The 19,939-nt window shown below is 39.0% G+C and overlaps 3 protein-coding genes across 3 annotated transcripts; 2 read left to right on the forward strand and 1 right to left on the reverse strand.

The window, feature by feature from the left end:
• Positions 1–57: 57 nt before the first annotated feature.
• Positions 58–5,182, forward strand: vsig10l (V-set and immunoglobulin domain containing 10 like). Its single transcript, XM_039806615.1, has 9 exons — positions 58–271; positions 563–898; positions 1,585–1,863; positions 2,457–2,549; positions 3,197–3,409; positions 3,523–3,639; positions 4,223–4,263; positions 4,496–4,582; positions 4,676–5,182. The coding sequence occupies exons 1-9, from the start codon at positions 169–171 to the stop codon at positions 4,748–4,750; spliced, it is 1,344 nt and encodes a 447-aa protein (XP_039662549.1). The 5' UTR covers positions 58–168; the 3' UTR covers positions 4,751–5,182.
• A 4,197-nt stretch (positions 5,183–9,379) lies between these two features.
• lim2.5 (lens intrinsic membrane protein 2.5) lies at positions 9,380–13,762 on the forward strand. Its single transcript, XM_039804678.1, is given in 5 exon segments — positions 9,380–9,551; positions 10,947–11,159; positions 12,524–12,673; positions 12,947–13,029; positions 13,546–13,762. Coding segments are annotated over 4 exon segments (525 nt in total). The 5' UTR covers positions 9,380–9,551; positions 10,947–10,981; the 3' UTR covers positions 13,660–13,762.
• Positions 13,756–16,668, reverse strand: si:ch211-231m23.4 (free fatty acid receptor 2). Its single transcript, XM_039804677.1, has 2 exons — positions 16,605–16,668; positions 13,756–14,959 (listed from the first exon to the last, which is right to left on the reverse strand). Exon 2 carries the CDS (start codon positions 14,950–14,952, stop codon positions 14,038–14,040), a length of 915 nt encoding a protein of 304 aa, XP_039660611.1. The 5' UTR covers positions 14,953–14,959; positions 16,605–16,668; the 3' UTR covers positions 13,756–14,037.
• Between the last annotated feature and the right edge of the window lie 3,271 nt (positions 16,669–19,939).

The following is a 19,939-nucleotide window of genomic DNA, read 5'->3' on the forward strand; positions in this document are numbered from 1 at the left end:
GGCGTGGCCTCACGTGCACAATTAAGGCTTTGACTCCGCACAGGTGAGCCAGTCGCGCGCCCTGCTGACAGGTCTCGCTCGAGAGCCCACAGGAGGACTGCTGGCCAAGACCCCAGGTTTCTTCGCGTGTGTTTTTATATGCTTGGATTTTAAAGAAAGAAAGAAAAAATGTTCTCGGAACGTCCTGTTTTACTAAAAATGACGTGGCCGAGTGATTTTGGGAGATTAAGCCCGGGTTTTCTGACCATTTTACTTAGCTTTACTTTTCAAGGTAAGATGAAAACTAAATGCTTGCTTTGCTTTGTTTGTTCCTAGACAATTTATTGAAAAAGAAAAAAAAACATGTCATAGGGCAACAAAATGGGCTATAAATTGAGTTTCTGTTGCAAATATTTTTCATTTTTGTTTCACGTTGAATTACATTCTTATGTGTCTATTTTGATAGGAACAGACACTCACTATAAGCATAGGCTATTGACTTGCCACAATTATTGCATGAACTGTAACAATGACTGAGAGATGATATTTTTTTCTTTGTAAACGTATAATGTACTACTGACAGGTGCATACTGTGGACTGGTGGTTTCTCCTGTTGGTCCTACGCTGGTGAATGTTATAACTGGCAGCAATGTGACTCTGGCCGTGTCCTTCAGTGGTGCCCCTGACCCTACGGTTACCTGGTTCATTAAGGATTTTAGCCTACCTGTCGTCACATGGGCTATTAACTCCAATACTCTCCCAGACATAGACGAAAACAGAAGAAAGGTGCTGAGGATTGAGCCAAATGGATCCCTTACCTTTGTAAATGTGCCACTTGAGTATACCAGTAACTACACCGTTGAAATGACTAAATCTGGACTGGGAAGATCCTCGACTACTTTCTCTCTGGAAGTATTTAGTGAGTATACTCAGATTTTGGAGATGTGCTGTTGTAGGGTTTGGATTTAATGGCTGCTTATACATTATATTAACCTGAACTGTCTTTGTTGGCACTTTCACACATGTATCTGCTTGTCCCACAGTTTATATTGCTCTATGCACTTGCTGTAATGACAAAAATGGAAAACTTTAACTGGATTTGGCAACATTGGAATCCTCAGTAAATTTTAAAATCTGCTGTAGAGTTGTGAGTTTGAACAATGTTTGTCTGAATGGTGTCTCTAGGCTGGATGAAGTTAGTGCTTGGGCAAATTGGGAGAAAATGGTTTCCAGAGCCACAAGCTGTGTTCACAAAAGCTCCTCAATTTCCTCAAGTGAAGGTGAACTGCCCTGAACAATCCTGTAGATCCAAGATTTGAGTCAAGCCACACATGTGCTGCAGCATTTTTTTGTATCTTTACCTTAAATATTGACTGTCTGAAATATATTAAAAATGCAAATACATAACCTATATCAAATCTCAAACTTAATTGCGGTAATAAAACACTAAGTGCAGTATTACTGCAAGTTAGTTTTAGATTTTCATTGATTATCAAGCCAACATAAGTTTAATTTGTTCCAAAAATAAAACCGTGTGTGTGTATGTCTGTGTGTGCATTAGTAACTTTAGTAGCCAGCCCCAAACAAGAGCCTTCTCTTCTCCAGGTAGTCCAGTGCAGTTCCTGCCAGCTGTGGGAACCAGAGTTGACTCTGAAGGCAAAATAGTGGTCGCTATCCAATGTGTCAGTGAGGCCTGGCCTAAGGCTGTGGTGTCATGGTCCAAAGGCAGCGAGGCTCTCACCAACGGGACACCATACCAGATCAGCAGTGACACCACACAGCTGGAGATTCTGGGTTACAATGTCAGCAAATTTCTCCTCCAAAACTACTTTTGTAACTGCAGCAACCCACTGGGCAGCCAGACGAGGGAAATTGTGTTAACAGGTATAGTGTTACTGTTCTTCTTTCTTCTTCTTCTTCTGTTCATTGGTTGTAACATTAAGCAACAAGTACTGATGTTGAATACAATTTTGAGTAAATTCATTTTGTGCAACTTCTACTCTACAATATTACAGAGGGAAATACTTCTTAATCTACTACATTTAGCAGATTACTAATTACTTTGCACATGGCCATTTTTAGGCCTTTATTTCCACAAGACAGATGAAGACATGAAAGGGGAGAGAGAGAGGGGGAATAATATTTTCATGTCCAACACAGAGCATTGACTTTTAGTGTAACAGCATATTTTGACAGTGTTGTATTGATGGTTACTTCTTCCACCACAGACATACAGCACAGTGCAGTGATTGTGTCATTTCTAAGTACTGTAAGGATTCTATTGCCTTCTGATTTGGAGCACTTGCATTACCTGAGTAAAAGGAAACAATGGGCCCTCAGACAGAGAGTTAAGTAATACCCGAGATTGCTTTTTTCAACCTTTTACAACAAAGCTCTCTATTCTTGGTATACCCTCACCCCACCCCTCTTCTGCCCTCTCTTGGTCTCCCCCTCGCTCACAACCCCTGTCTTTCCAGGACCATCGATCTCAAATTCCAGTTTGTTATCTAGTCACAATGGAACCATCGTCACATTGACCTGGGAGGTCCCGCCTACCTCTGTTGTTACAGGTAAAGTAGTAATTTACTCAGAAGGCAGATCTGGAATGCTCAGTGTTTTATTTCTCACAAGAATATCTGGTAACACTTTACTTGAAGGTATCTACATAAGAGTGACATGACGCTGTCATGACACAGTCAGGACACATGAACCATAACTATAACCATAACCATAACTTGTCATGACAAAAACCAAATGACACTTACTAAAAGAAGCGTTATGTCATGAATGTTTGACTTGTTTATGACATGTTCATGACATACCTTCAGGTAAATTGTAACTTAATATGTTTAAACGTCACACACAAACCCAACCTTCTTGTTTTGAGGTTGTACATCTCAGCAGAACTCAAACAGTGTTGAAAACAGAAACTCAACATAAGATAGGGGTGTAAACATTGTGGAATGTGTGAAGCCTCTAGCTGTGCAACACTGTGTTTTGTGGAAAACATACTTTAGGACAAAAGTACAGCAAAAATCAAATGTCAGTTTTTGTTGTCTCCTCTGTCCGTTTGTGTGTACATAATATAACGGTAAGATTTTCCTAATCAATGCCTGTAACGTTGATAAATTAAACAGAGTACCACTTTATGCTTTGGTGATTGATCAACTCTGATGCTAGTATCATACAAAACTGAATGTCATGTGCATTTGCAAAGGGTTTGACATCCAAATGAAAGGACCAGACCTCCTGGGAAAAAATCACACCCAAACTAGCTTAGACCAATTCTACACCATCCAGCATGAACCTGGCACTAACAGGAGTGCAGACATCTTTATCCTCGATCCCAACTTGACGTACATGTTTCGGATTATCCCCAAAGCTCTTATGACAGAAGGAGACCCATCTGCGGTCCACAGAATTGGTCCAGGTATGGAAAATTGTTTGATTGGGTGTGCTAAAGCATTGCGTTTCCTATCACAGAGTTAGTGGTGGTGCCACAGTAATAAAACCATTGCTTACTGTTTGTCCTGGTGATACTAGGTGAAGGGCTGAGTAGATCTGCCATCACTGGCATTGCAGCTGGAATCCCTTGCGGCATTCTCTTCCTACTCCTGCTGGGCGGCTTCATCTACTGTGTCTACTGGAACAAGAACAAAAGTAGGGGCCTTCTTAGCAAAAAGTAGGGGCTGGGCGATATGGACAAAATTAAATATCACAGTATTCTTGATCAAATACCTCAATGTCAATATTGCGACGATATTGTTGGGTGAACGATTTGTGCTTTCACAAAATATTTTTGATAAATACTCAGTAATGACTAAAGTAAACAGACTGTATTTAGACTTTTCTAGTCTTAAAGTGCTTCAGGAACCATTCACACACTGTGGCCAAGTGCTGCCATACAAGGTGCCACTTGCTCATCAGATAAACACTCACACAGCTTTACACTCCGATGGTGCTGAGCCACAGCCGCCCCTTGGCAAATCAAGGAAAATAATGGAACAGCGAGACCAGTCTGGTAAGTTCATAAAATGACATCACTTTACTGTAATGCAGCCTTTAAAACCAGGAAAAGAAAACGCATACCATATTACGATGCGATATCCAAAATCTAAGACGATATTGAGTCTCGTATCACAATATCGATATATTGCCCAGCCCTAGAATCAAGTCTTGGTGACATGGTTTCTTAACATTCTGTGAGAAATATTTTAAACTTTTCGTTTTCCTTGTTTCGTAGGTCGGCAAACAAGATATCCGTTGTCCAGAGCAGTTGAGAAGGTTAGAATCACTTCACTGGCCAACATAACAAATGCCAACACATTAGTTGATAGTTACATTTGATGAGGAGCTTGTGGAGTGTAGACTATTTAACATTATTATTCATTATCATTATTTATTCATATTTAATGCATCAGATACAGTATGTATTCATCCATTAACATGTCGCAAAATGAATTCGGCAACTGTTATTTTGGCTGGTTATTTTTAGCTTCTTTCTTGTCTCTCACAGGCAGTAACATCTCAAACAGAAACAACTCCTCATAACCTGCTGACAGGAGGGCTGAAGTCTCCCCCTGATTACAACAGATTGCAGCAGGTAGTCTTTCTAATAAAACACATCTAAGTGGAATGTTTTTTTTATTTCTTTTTTGCTTATTAATAGAAAATGAACTGGCTTGTTTTCTTTCAGACTCCCTCTGAAAGATCAGTGGCTCTTCCAACATTTGGCAGTCCTCTGCCTGTCAGAGTTGCTACAACTGTCTAAACTCCCAAATTTGCTTTTGTTTTTGTAAAGCATGCTATATATTTGTTTGATTTTAATGTATGATATTGTTCTATATTTGTATTAATATTTTAACTGAAAGTAAGAATCAGTGTTATACATTTTTCAGCGGAGATTATATTTGTGGTATTTCTTCCACTTTCCTTTAAAATCTACAAGTTAAACTCTATCATTCTGTTTTTTTGTTTATTTATTCATAATAAATCAAAGTATAAGCCATGCCTGTAGAATTTGTTTTTTAGCTACATATCAAGAAAAGTGTCTCCTACCAATCTGTACAAGTTCAAAACATCTCCACAACTGTAACTATACTGTTTTCCTACTGTAGGTCCCTCGCTATATTATTTGAACATAATGCTCACTTGGATTAAAAAAAACATTTTGTTCTGCTTTATGATCAACATACTGATATTTCTTAATTTAAAGACTCTGATAGGGATGTAAGTTGATTGTCCTTTCAGTCAACAATGAGCATGACTTTGCAGGGATGTTTTGTTTCCATTTATTGAGTTATTAAGGTAATCTTGTGATAATTCTTTATTTCAATCCCTGACAGTTAAGCACCTGTAGGACTATGTATGAAAAGGTTAGCCAAGGTAATCTTTTTTGTATTGTTTCTACTAAATGTGAATAATATGGAAAACATGTTTACACAGCCTTCATTTAATAATAATAATAATAATAATAATAATAATAATAATAATACATTTTATTTAAAGGCGCCTTTGTCGGCACTCAAGGACACCGTACAGGGATACATAAGACATTTAAAAACAGCAAAAATAAGTATACAACAATAACAACAACAGAAAGAGGCAGAGCAATTGACATCAAGTGGAATAGGCAGTTTTAAACAGATGTGTTGTGTGCAACAGATGTTGCATATTTGAAATATGTGTATGCTTCAGATGATGACTGTGGGCTTTCCTAGCGGATCTTACTTCCTTGTCACTCAAGATTTTTCTTGGCAAAATAGTTTCTTGCATAATGTTTACTATTTTCAAGCTTTGGTATGTTCAACATACTTTGTGACAGTGATCTGCTGCTGTATGTGGATTCAGTCTTGGCCATTAGTGGGCGGATAGCAAGATGAAGCATTTGAAAGGATAGCGGTGCGGTTTTGTTTCCTCCGGGGGCCATAATATGCTGTTGTGCTCATCATAATCCTAGCTATGTGTCTCACCATTGTATCCCATCATCCTCTCTCCATGTGATTGCGCTTTGATCAGCTTCCTTTTAGTTTCCACTGATGTGGTGGTTGGTGACAAGTGGAGAGTTACTCTGAAGAGCCAGGTACCAGACTTGACAGGGGCTCATTTGATCATCCCTTGTTCTTTGGTATCTATATTTCAAGCTATTTCACACTACTAGTACTGTAGCTGTTTATCTACAGCAGCACTCAAACACAGTTTTCTAAATACCAGTACTTATTTTCTCTAAAATACATACGTTGTGATGATCCATTACTTTTGAATGTTTTCTTGTGCATAAGTATTTTATACAGGAACAGAAACCAAACCAGTCAATCAATCAATCAATCAATCAATCAAAGTTTATTTATAGAGCGCATTTCACAGATAAAAATCAACAAAGCGCTTTACAAGGTACATACAAACATACAATGGGGTAAAGAAAAATACAGCATGACATGAGGAGAGACGAGGAGAAGAAGGCAACTCCCAGACTATGCCCCCAATAGGAGTACAGTGTGGGAACAGGAAAAAAACACCTCAGCAACATAAGCACATAACCAGTGATGCCAGTCGGTCGGGAGCCTACAGAGGAAATGGTGTTGTCGGATACAGAGCGTGTAATGCCCTGATGCTTCTTCTGTTGTGGGAAACAACAGAAGCAAAATTGCTGTCAGATGTTTCCATCATGGTGATCTGATGTTTTTATATATACACTGTAAAAACAAGTATAAATGGTCAGGTAATGGAGGTTGTTAAAGAGTACAAGTATTAGGATCCATTATTGATGACAAGTTGTGTTTTGAGCCAAATACTATTTCAATCAGGAGAGACTTCGTTGCAAATATGCAAAGGTTTAGTGTACATATATGCATAATGAAATGCACAGTCTTTGGAGATTAGACTCCCCGATGGAGTCCAGACACTGGTGGTGGCGGTGAAGGTGCCCGAAGACCAGACCGAAGGAATTGACGGCGCGGTCTGCCGGAGGACGACCCAGGGTGCCATGGGTGACGATGACTAGAGGTGGAAGGGGAGGAGGAGGGTTGCACGCTTTGCCTGAAATGACAGCTGACAGCAGCAGAGCGAGAAACAGATTTAAAGCAGGGATGTAATGCTGTGATTGGCTTGTGAAATTCAGGGCAGATTCTGCTTGGTTTAACTGAAAAGTGAACGCCTCTAAACAGCTGATTTGTTTTAGGTAGAGAGAGCGGTGATTGAAGTTATTTGAAGTCAATGAAATAACTGAACTGTCAATGAAGTTAATGTGGACAAGACCCTGATGACCCTTTTCTATAGGTCCTTTTGTTGAAAGAAAACTCCCTTTCCAGGTTAATTAAGGTGAGCAGCTGCATCAACGATTCTAAGCAGAAAGGCCTGGAGGAACTTTATCAGAAGCAGATGCTAAGAAGGGTTGAATCTATCCTGTCACATAGTTCTCATCCCTCACAGGCTGAATTTCAGATGTTGCCATCTGGATCACGCTTTAAACTCCTAAAATTCAGAAACAACAAATATAAACACTCTTGTACCTGCAGCCATTCTACGTCTTTGATAAAGAACCATAGGTAACTTATTGACTTACTATTTATTGATTGTTTTTAACTATGTCTGCAAGGTAGGAAATCTCTGTATTGTGTGTGTGACTGTGTGTGATGTACTATACTATCTGCTGCACAACAAATTGCCCCATTGGGGGACAATAAAGTAACTGAACTTGAACTTGAACATTTGGGCAGCAGATGGTGCTATTGTGCAGTGCTAAAGACATCCCTTCACATAAAGATTTTCAACCCGTTAGTACAATGGAAATTTACTTTTATTAACTTTTATTTATTTAAGTTTATTATACTTAAATAAATATAGATCATAATAATCATAACGCGAGTTGGCAATGCTGCAGTTACTGTCTCTGTCTTCCTGCATCTCTATTTTTTGTTTATTTCTCTTCAATGCTCATACTATTTTTGTCTTACCGCTATAACTAAATGAAAAGAAGTTAATAGGCACATCATGGTTATGCCTCAATCCAAATGCAAGGAAGCCAAACTACCAAAAAGTTTTTAAAAAACTGGACAAATCTGCTATAACTCCCATACTGATTGTTATGCTTTTTGATAAAATAGGTATACAGGAATTAAGCCTACTGGCAACACCTAAATGTTATAAAAAATTATGAATGTTTTCTGGAAATGGTTTGTCTGCATCATTTTCAAACATTTCATTAAACAAGATCTCTATTTTGAATTTTGATACAGACAACATAATGCTGCTTTCCATTATCGCAAGACAGTTGTTCAGATTAGTGCAAATGTGTTCTTAGCATGTGCATGAGTATTTTTACACTGTGGTATTGCTTCTTTTACTTGAGTAAAATATCTGAATTCTTCTCCCAAATCATAATAAGTTATGAATGCTCTAAATTTTGCAAATCCACAACTACCCTATTTTTTAGAAGATATAACACTGAAGGAGGAAAATTGCTCAGACAGTAATGAACCAACCAACATATCAGTTAACTAGAAACCACCTTACACCACGCTAAGCGACATCTTCAGTGCCTATAAGGTTGTTGCACAAGTTCTACAGTACCTAATGCCAATTTCAGTGGTAAATTTGAACTTGTGACTCTTCATTTTCTTTCTGTTTTAGATGCCCAGTGATCTTGCCATCACCATTTTTGATTTGATCCCATTTGTATTTTGAATGTTTTTGCACCACCACCGGCCAAGTGTAGATGATAGTTGCACCAGACAAGATGATGTCCACCCCATTTGAGTTCAGCTGTGATGCAAAATTCATTGGTAGTTACATAAGAATACTGTGGTAAGTGGCATGCTGATTGCACAAATGAGGAAGCTGAAGGCTTCTCAGGAGGAGACTTATACAAATACAAGCCATGTGAATTATGTTGATGCATGCCTAAAAGCTTTCACTGTTGATACTAATATTGTAAATACTTTTGGGTGTACAATGTTTCATTATATGTGTATTATGCAGTATTTGGCAGCCTGTTACCATTTGTTTTACACAATGTTATTACATATTCAGAGTGAACATGTAAAGCGCACTCTGAATGCAGTGTGCCAATTTTTTAAGCAGCACTTTGGTCATGTGTCTGTTCTAAGCGTGTATGTGTCCCCATAACCACACCCCAGCCAAACTGAAAGGAAGTGTGCACTTCAGCATGTTCCATTGACCACAGCAGTACTGCATACCTTTGCACATCCACGGTTCCAGAATGCCTAATAGAACAACAGACAAGGACTGTGTAGCGGCCTCATATCCCAGACCCTCCCCCATCACCATCCAACACCATCACCCCCTCCCCTCTCCCCTCTCCCCTGACCCCCCAAAATAGTCCCAAAGAGTCACGTGGCTTTTGGCCCACCAGCTCAAGTGCATTTGTTCTGTGCTGATTGTTTTAAATGATTTTGCCTCCATCAACAGAAAAGTGGAGGGGATAACTTTTTGGAATTCAGCCTAGGGCTTCCTCTTTGACGTTTCGCTCACTCCTGGCTTGCACTCCCTCTCACTCTTTCCCTGAGGAAAGGCTGAAACTTAAGAGGGTTGATTTATCCTAAGGAATTCAGGTAAGATGATGTTGTGTCTTTTGTTAATTGATCATGCCCACTTAGATGACAAGAATTGGGAGTAAAAATAATAAAGTAGAATGCATATCATGGCATGCTAACCAATGAGTGTATGTCTCACAGGTGGGCCTAGAGGGCCTTCACCATGTGATAGTGACAAGCTGTCAGGATTTTGGCTCGCATCATTTACATGCAATGTGCCTATTTTGTATACGTGTGGGTGTTAGATTTCTTGTTTTGTTCAAAATCTCTATTATTACAGCATCACCCATGAATTGTTTTTACTTAAGACATTTTTCATGATAATATGCAGAACTTGAGATTCAAGAAAAATCTGCTTTCTTTCATATGTACAGATATACGTATCTATGGTGTTCAGACCCTCCACCCAAGAGTGTCTCTGATAGCTTAGAGCGAAATGGATGCAAATGCTGATTTCTTTCTTCGTTTTAAAACCGTGTTCAATATTTAATTCAAGGCTTCATTTGTATCGACTATCACCGTCTTTCACAGGATTGTTAGTTGTGTATGACTTGACTGTGTTGTTGACTATTTTATGATTTGGGTGGTTTGTGGTTTTACTAGGAAATGTATTTGTGGCTTGTTAACTGCAGTAGTGAGTATAAAAAAAAACATGTTAAAAAATGCACAGAGAGAGTTGTTGCTGTGAGCTTACTGTATTGTAGTTGGTATGCTTACTCTGTCCAGGTCAGCAGCTCCCATGACCAGTTCAGTGCATTGTTTTTACAGCTAACTGCGTAGTCAAGACAAATTGATATGCAATATATAGATGGACTAGTTTTAACATCCTCATGTTATCTGTTGGCGGTATCTATTTTGAATGAGGAACCACAAATGTTGCTGCTAGTTGCAACTTGTGTGTTATTTATATGACAAAGATAAGTGAATTGATGAACACATTTATTTCTCACAAATAGTTCACACGAAGTAGTCACCTCTGTCTTTAAGGAAATACAGTATAAATTCAACACTATTGCCTGGAGGTGAAGTAATGGTTAGAGTAGGAGAGATGTTGTTTTAAGCCCCCAGTCCTGCAGGGTAAATCTAAACAGGAAATGTAAATTGATGTCTTCCCTTCATTAGATACTTAAATCATGGTGCCCTAAATGTAGCTCAAAGATAAGCCCCCATTTTCACCTGTGGCGATGTTGGCCCATATTACATCAGACTGACTGCATTTGGCAGCTCCTAGATGTGTACAGTCTTTTCCTACCCCTGCATCCACTCCTTCAGGTCATTCCTGTCTCCTCAATCCATTTCATACTGAATAACCATTAAAACTACAGCAACAAACCCTGTTATATACAATGACTAACTTCATTTCTACAAGGTAACTTGCAACACTTACTCCCATCTTCTTTCCTTTTTGGACAGTGCTTAAAGCCTTAGCCACTGTCATAGTGTCACTCATGATGCACAGCTTCATGGGAGGGGGCCTATTTTGTGCCATCGTGGGGAACATCCTGTTGGTGGTTTCCACAGCCACAGACTACTGGATGCAGTACCGTCTGTCTGGCAGCTTTGCCCATCAGGGCTTGTGGAGGTACTGCATGTCTGGCAAGTGTTACATGCAGACTGACAGCATTGGTAAGTGGGAAAATATCTTCTTGGACACTTAAATATTCCCTCGGGTCTCCCTGAGGCACAGCAGCTCTCACTCTCACCGGAGTCTACTTATCTAAATAAACTGGTGATTATAATGACTGTCCTTACTTTTGAGGTACAATAACTAACTTTCATAAGATGAGAAGTGAATACAGGCAGACTAGAATGACAGCAACAATGATGGAAATAATATCTGCATCTTTCACTTAAGACTTAGTCATCCAAACAGCTCTGTGGGGCTGTATTTAGGCAGTTCTTGAAACTAAATGTTAATGGCAGCATGCTTACAAGGTGACAATGACAATGCTAACATGCTGATGCTAAGCATGTATAATGTTTACTATGTCTAACTTAGTTTAGTGTTTTAGCATGCTATAATTAGATAATTAGCACTAAAAACAAAGTACAGATGACTCTGATGGGAATGTTATTAGTTTTTTTTAGGTATTTGGTTATAAGGGGATCACCAAAGTCATTTGGATACATTGTCATAACTTTCTATAGATAATTTAAATGGAAAACCGTCCAATAGTTGCTGAGATATTTTAGTCTGGACCAAAGTGGTGGACTGATCAGCTGACAGACTGACATTTCCATCCCATAAGACAAACAAGTGTGGCTGACAATAAAAATACTGCAATATAAAAGTAGTCCAATAAAAGTAAAGTAAGTTAGTTATTAAGTAAGTTCAGTAAGAATCTTACTTAAGTAAAAGTGATAAAACGCTTGTGTCTTGATGAGTCTTCATTCTGAAGATCTGTCTCTCTTAGAGTTTTAAATTATCATTGTGTGGTTAACCTGTAAGTAGTATTTTAGTATTTCAAAAGCAACTAAATTTGGCAACTTGGTGGAAATAAGCTTACCTACTCAGTATAGTGGTGGGTAGTACAGCACTGCGTTATAAACGTAAAATCTTATTGGCACAGAAACTGCTGCTGCCAGTCAAATTCAAGTTGAAATAAAATGGAAAAATACATTAAAATCACACTAAATGCAAATATTCAAAAAACCCGAACCTCACTTCAATTTGTTCTTGAGTGAATACACTTCCCTGTGCAACTTGACAGCTGTACATTTTACTATAGCTTTACTGTTTTATAAGTGCCTGCCTTCAAACGTTATAGGTTGCTGCTGTGTGAGTCCAGCAGTGCACTGGAACAATTTACAAGTTCAAGGGCAACATTTGGGGGGTCTGTAGAAATATTAGATTCATTTCCAGCGAGCTTTCAAATGACATTAAGTGCATTTTGGTATGAAACTGTTCATGTCACATGAAAGGTTTATCATTTTCTATTTATCTTCATACACATATCTTAATACGTTCTCCCCCTTGTTTTACTCCTCAGCTTACTGGAATGCCACTCGTGCTTTCATGATCCTCTCTGCCATGTCATGCTTTGCTGGCATCATCGCAGGAATCCTCTCCTTTGCCCACTTTTCGGCCTTTGAGAGGTTCAACCGCTCATTTGCTGCTGGGATCATGTTCTTTGTTTCAAGTGAGTTATGGATCCAGTAATGAAATAATGTCACATTTATTTTGTTCTGCATCACATCTGCCATTAATATCTATTATTTGAATAATTTGCATATTATGTAAATCTGCCATTAATATCTATTATTTGAATAATTTGCATATCATGAAAATCTAAAACAAAGTTCACTTGGTCTGTCGTGTAAAGTCCCACTCTCACAGAAACTTCCAGCTTAGATGATCTTGATTATTACGGATTTCCATTTTAATATTTGTCACTCTCTGCCTGCTATGCCAGCTCTCTTTGTTCTGCTTGCAATGGCCATTTACACTGGAGTGACGGTGAACTTCCTGGGAAAGCGTTTTGGTGACTGGCTCTTGGCTACACTACGTGGTCCGTAATGACCAGGTGGTGGCAAGTGCTATGCAGTTTTCATATTAAAGTGCGTGTTGGTGTTTTTGTGTTATTACTTCTTGCTGATGGTAAACAAAATCAGTTTGAGTTCTTACACGAATATCACAGTTTGCAAACAGAGAAAAACAGTTCATATTCCAAATTCTTTCAACAGCTCCGTCAAATCTTAAAAAGAAACAAAAGAAATAAAATCACCAATGCAATGTTGTCACATGAACAATTAAATTTTTCTTGGAATTTTCTTGACAGAAATTAATAAGTACAGTCTCATCAGCTTTTCACAAATGGCCACTATATTTTCAATATCACACATCATTAACATATATTTACAACAGAAAACTAATCTAATGGTCTTGCCATAATTTTTTGTTTTATATATATATATATATATATATATATATATATATATATATATATATATAATTTTTTTTATGTTTGTTATTTTGTCATTAACTTGTACTTGGCATGTCTGTGTGCAATAGAAATGGCCTTAGTGGAAATTAAATGCCACATGACTTATGTTTTGTTTTGCAGGTATATTCTACATGTGTGCCTACAGAATGCATGAGTGCAGAAGAGTGGCTGGCCCACGTTAAAGTAAACATGAAATAACGTGTCAAGGGTGCAAAGGATATCAATTCCAGTTCGAAAATAGAGAATTTACTGTAAAATAATAAAATTTGGAATTTTGCATATGCACCAATCATGTGTTGTGGTTTTGTATAAAAACTTTGTATATAACATAATTAACAATTGTTTGTCCCTTTGAGCAGGATTCGGTCACCCTTAACAACAAAATATTTTGTTTCCCAGTAACCAGTGAAACCTAGATGTGAGACAGTTTTATAAATGAACTGAACTGTTAAAGCAATCTGTGCAGCATTACACATTCTGATGTAATGTCCATAATATACGGTACAACAATAACATTGAAGCTGGATATGTACATACTGTATTGAAAGTGCATTTTACACTTAGCCAGAGCTTGTGGCTTGCATTTGTAATCCTGAAACAGTCAGTACATTCCTCCTGAAAACAGACTTTTTACTATTGCAGCGGAAAGTGGAGGAGGAAAAGAAAAAGATGACGGGATCAATACAGGTGTTGAAGGTGCTAAGCAGCAAAGTGTAGTACCTCCATTTTGGGCTCTTACCCTGGAAGTAACCCAGTACATGAGAGAAGTTATATGGCAGCACACAAACAAGAAACACAGCTAGAGTCCCCAAGGCCATGCCGATGGCCTTCTGCTTCTGCATCCGGGATATCCTGGGGCGGCTGTACAGAATATAGATGCAGCGCAGGTAACAGAAAACACAAATTAGAAGAGGTATGAGGCAGAGCACAAAGAAAAACTCCAAACGTAATGGGAGGAGAATCTGCAACTGCTTCTCAGTAAAGTTCTCATAGCAGACACTGGAGTTGTTGTTGTTGTACAGGGCTGGGTGGTGCTGGGTAATGAAAGTAATGCTGCAGTGTGCTGCGGAAATTAGCCAGATAACAGCACTGGTAACTATCGCATACACAGGTTTGAGCAGCTGATGGTAGGTGATAGGGAAAGCTACCCCAATGTAGCGAACCACACTGACCGCCGTCAGCAGCAAGGAGCTGGTGTAGATTGTGGAGAAAAAGGTGAAGGAGGTGATGGAGCACAGGAAGAGGGGCAAATGCCATTCCATGCCTGACGCTGCCTCGTGCATCTTGAGAGGAAGGACGATCAAAAAGAGCAGGTCAGAGACCGTCAGATTGAGAAGCAGGATGTCTGTTGGACCTGGCCTGGAATGGATCTTAACACTAAAGGCATAGAGAGCCAGGAGGTTGGCTGGCAGGCCTATGACGAAGGAAATTATGTAAACAGAGAGAATGACCTCACTCATCACCACTGGCTCCATTATGATCCTAAACCAAAGGAAGAAAACACACACCAATCAGAATTTATAAAGTAACAGAGACAGGTGGTACAAAATTACAAATAATTTTTTATGGTGACAAATCAGTGAAGTCGGTATACATGATGTGGTTCAAAAAAGAAACTAATCTTGTTACTGATACACAATGTTAGGGTAAGAATACCAGGGTAAGCCAATCAGAGGCAGAATAAGGTGGGCCATGAAGCACGTCCTTTGACGTCGACATGTCTAGCGGATCTGGATCTAGCATCTACCCTAAAATCTGGTGCTTCAGGTTAAAACCACCACGTAAGTAGCTGTCCTTTAGATTTAAATTAAATTACAAGATCTTCTTCGGCAGATGGAGTTGCGCAATTGTCATGCAAATGTAAATGGTCACTTCTATTTTTTTAAGGCTTCTTTTATACGTTGCCATACCAATTGAGATTTAAAGTCCATTCTTAACCTTTTAAGCTATAGTGCGTAGTTTCTGTAATGACAACAACAAAACTGTTGTTGCATCCACATGACATCAGCCTTCCATAATTGCACACGCGCCCCCACCCCTCCTCCACGCAGTTACTTGTAGCCAAGGGGGGACTCAGAGGATTAAAAAACATGATGGACTCTTCAGAAGAGCTAATTATCTTCACTCGAGTTTCTGCGCGCAAAAAGTCGCCGACAACACCATCTTGTGAACACAGCCATACTGAGGAATACAGAGAGAGTTGTGTGGATCTTAATTAGCTTTGTATCAAACCCTTTGGCAATGGCTTGAATGTAACGGACGTTCATTAAAGGTGCCCTGCCACCCAAAACGTTTTTACTTGTATTTTTTTTAAATATGCTAGATCCATATGTGTTTGTGTTGTGTGTAACCCCCATGAGGAATTCTGAGTAATGACAACAAAACTGTTGTTGCATCCACATGACACAAGCCTTCCATAATTGCACACGCGCCCCCAGGGGCATAACACAAAATTCTGGGCCCTGTAGAAAGGCATTTTCTATAGGCCCCTCCCCGCATCCACAGCTATTCATTCTAGCATTTTTTTGGGCCCTCCTCACATGAGGGCCCTGGGTTATTATAGTTTCGCATTTTTCATTAGTTTTTATTTCGTTTTGACTTTTGGTTTTCAAATTCAGTTTAGTTTTAATTAGTTTTTAAAGCAGGTTTGCTAGTTTAGTTTAGTTTTTTGAAAATGCTTAATTTTAGTTTAGTTTTTATGAGTTTTAGTCTTTTTTGTATTATGGGTTATTTGTTGGGGGATTCAAAAATGTCAGAAAAAGTATTGTGTAATAACTCAACAAAAACATCATACAATTTTAGAAATATGTAATCACAATGTATTCAACAATACTACTGGTACATAAAATGTACTTATGATGATGAGCACAAATATGTAAACAGTCTACACAAGACGCCGCAGCAAGTGCAAAATGTGTAAGTGATGTGTGCCAGGAAAAAACCTAAATAGCCAATAGACTAAAGGAGACAGACATAAACAGGTGTTTTGAACTTTGGTTCGAGTAAAGTGGCGAACTTTTTTAAGTCAATCGACTCACAGAGTTGTGTAGACATCCCAGTATCTATACACATACCGATATTAACCCACGCTTTCTCCCGCTTTTGGTGTTCCTGCGTATTTACTAACCAGCAGCTATCGGGTCGCCGGTGAAAGCCCTCCTGTAGTGTTCTCTGTCCTGCGGTTCCATCATACTGCCTGGTCCTGTATCCATACATCCATGCCCTGTACCGGGGTTAGCTTCTGTTTTGCGTTCTCCTTTACCTTGTTAAGGTAAGCTAGGTTAACCTCTTTGTGCGCGCTTCTAAAATGTACTTTCAAATTCGTGGGATTTTTCCCTTTAATAAATTGTCCACATATTTTACCATGTAGTTTATATGGTATCGATGGTGCGTTGCTGTGTAGAGAGGAATCTGCCGACACTGTTTCTTGATTATAAAGGTTTATTTACATCAAAGAAATCAGCATCATGTACAAGCCCTGCAGAGCTTGGAGAGCGACAGCTACCCAGATTCTCAAAAGTCACTCTGAGGTTCTGCTGTTAACACATGGTATATCTATTCTTCATAACTTAGGGTGGGTTCGATAACTGACCAATGGCTTCATGCCAACTGGCTCTATCTCAACATCCTGGGGGCCCATTGATAATGCATGCCAGATGTGTCCTGTGGCCCTTTTCCTATAGAAGTATCCCCCAAAAGTAGAGTAAAGTTCATCACTCCTAGCTACATATAGATAGTTCAGATATGGCCTAAATACAAATTATAGAATGATCAGATAAAATAGGATGACAATACACCTCAACCACCTTCCACTGCAAGACACTTGCTTTTATCTGACACAGTGATGATCAAAAAGGACTCAGGGCTAGATTTATCAAGCCGTTTGCGCCTGTTTCCAGGCGCTAATTGGTCGCAAAGACGGACGTAACCGATGCGGGCTATTTACAAACAGGGCGCACTTGGGTAAAATCGCAGATTGTCTGCCACATGAGCGAGAAGAGACAAGTTGCGCTTTCAATATGCGTTCGTGGGAGGGTCGTGGGGAAAGTGGGAGTTCCACCCAAAAAGGTGGGAGGATGATAGGTTGGATATTTCAGCCTACATGTTTCAAATGTATTTTATATCTTGTATGTAGTGTACTATACAAGAAGGTTAGTCTGGGGACAACCTTCACCCACAAGAATGTGTAAATCTATTATGAGTTTGGGTACAACTTTCACACAGAGGAATTTGAGCCAGGAATGGGAGAATCTATTAGGAGCACGTGCCATAAAAGGTGTAGTTTAAGAGTAAAACTTGTGCACTGAAATAGATGTCTCATGCTGTGTAAGCACAAAAAGTGTTTAAAAGGTATTCATTCTGATGTTGTTCATCCTTGGGCAGACGTGTCTGTATGCTCATGGTTGTCCCAGTGTCATGAAAGTTTCTTCACTGTTTGAATAAAGCTGCACTTGATTTGTAATCATCGGACTGGTCGTCATCTCTGAGGTCTTCCAACATCATTTCTGAATCATCACCCGATATCAGAGGATAAGCGCAAAGTGCACCTAATTATATATTCCGTGGTATTTACAAAGACTGTCATTAAGAGCGCGCCTCTATTCTGCGGGGGAAATTCTCCGCCTCTTTAAACCAGCCGCAATCGAGTTTCCTCGTAGACCTTTATGCCGCTGGTGAAATGGCAACAGTAATTTGAGCAAGACGAAGACATAGGCGAGGCTGAAAATATTTTTAACAGAAGAATCACACTTTGTCAGTGAACACAACATCATTTAGCGTTACAGATCAAGCAGCCATGCAATATTAGAGTTACTGGAAGTACTCAAAGATGAAATTGAATCTCCCACTCAGCGTTCACATCCCATTCCAGCAGTTGTTAAACTCCTCGCTACATTACAAATATTGGCATCAGGATCATTTCAAACAGTCCTAGCATCAGCAGTGGGAATATCGCAGTCTGCACTCAGCCATATCATAGCACCAGTACCGCTTTGCTACAGCGCAATTTACGGTGTAGTGGGCGGAGAAAGACGCTGATTGCCTGATGGGTGTCAGGGTTGATAAATACTATGCAAAATGTGGAAGCATAGCGTGCGCTATTACCGAACTCCCATAAACGGACGCAGCGCAAACTGCGCTAGTGTTAGTAAATCTAGCCCTCAGTCTCTTTCTTCCGACTTTCGGTACCGCCATGATGCCAGGCGAGGGGCATGGACTATGTTGTGTTCAATTTGACATGGAATGTCGGAATTTCTGGGTTCCCTGTCGAAAACTACATAAGTCTATGGCATAGACTGTATAAAATATGGTCGGAAATGTCATGGTCGGAAAGAAATAACGTTATTTGCTCTGTGAAAGACATTGACCAAGACGAAAACTAAGGACATTTACTTGATAATTTTATTTTATTTTAGTTTCACTTAACGACAATGTTTTTTTCCCACCTAGTTTTCGTTATTTGGTTCGTTTTCGTTAACGATTATAACCTTGGTACTCAGTCAGAGATTATGAGAGAATACAAATCATGTTTGAAAAACCCCATAATCTCCCAAAAAAGTCCCAGCCATCTCAATGTAAACCATAGCCCCACATCCAAAAATACTATTGGAATCTGCCATCAGTCTCACATAGATTGAGAGGTATTATCTGAAGGCTAATACTGTTGGTAATAGTCACAAGACAAGACATAGACATCAACTAATGTATCAGTGTTGATGCAGTTATTTAGCATTATTTTTCAATGTATCTGATCAAACACATCAAATCAGCATTTTAATGTTTCTCTCAGTAACTTTGTAGATCATTTTAATTGTTTAATCAATTGTTTACAGGCAACTTGTATTTCATATAAAAATGAATAAAGTCAGTTAGGAAAATGGCTTTTCATTAGTCTGATGACAGAACATAGTCAGCTGTCAAGATCAGATTACAAACACCAGATGTGGAATTTCAATAGCAAAAAGGATCTGCAATGTTTGATTAGATAAATAAAGATATTTACTTACAAGTAGAACAGTGTTAAGGCTTTTTTTTTTAAACAGCTAATGCTCCGTGTTGTTTGTCTTGCTGTGCCTTTCCAGTTTATAACTTTGGAGTTTAAAGATGAGCTGATATAAAGTGTTATAAGCCGGAAACAGCGAGTCACCTAATGTAAAACCCCAGTGTGACACACTTCTCTATCTGTTCTACACTGAGCAATGAGCAGACCAATTGGTTAATATTAACTTAAATGCAAAACTGTAGCTCATGTTGACTTTTATACTGGTCATGTTAATAAAGGACCCCCTCCCGCTAGATATCTGTATGAATAAACTCTGACGTTCATTTATTCGAAGTTACGCCTACAATAAATTCAGAGAACACGCCGTCATTTCAGATAATAAAACATTCTGTGGCATTATCACAGGAAAACAAATTGAGACATGTTTGGTTTCAGCAACATAACGTAGAATAGCTGCACAT

This window comes from Perca fluviatilis, chromosome 7 (genome assembly GCF_010015445.1).
Source record: "Perca fluviatilis chromosome 7, GENO_Pfluv_1.0, whole genome shotgun sequence".
NCBI lineage: Eukaryota > Metazoa > Chordata > Actinopteri > Perciformes > Percidae > Perca > Perca fluviatilis.

What these genes read in the sequence shown, in the direction of transcription:
- vsig10l (XM_039806615.1), top strand. Translation starts at nt 169, where the DNA reads ATGTTCTCGGAACGTCCTGTTTTACTAAAAATGACGTGGCCGAGTGAT. An exon ending in GAGGGAAATTGTGTTAACAG is followed by an intron (nt 1,864 to 2,456) that starts GTATAGTGTTAC and finishes CTGTCTTTCCAG; the next exon opens with GACCATCGATCTCAAATTCC. An exon ending in CTACTGGAACAAGAACAAAA is followed by an intron (nt 3,640 to 4,222) that starts GTAGGGGCCTTC and finishes CTTGTTTCGTAG; the next exon opens with GTCGGCAAACAAGATATCCG.
- si:ch211-231m23.4 (XM_039804677.1), bottom strand. Translation starts at nt 14,952, where the DNA reads ATGGAGCCAGTGGTGATGAGTGAGGTCATTCTCTCTGTTTACATAATT.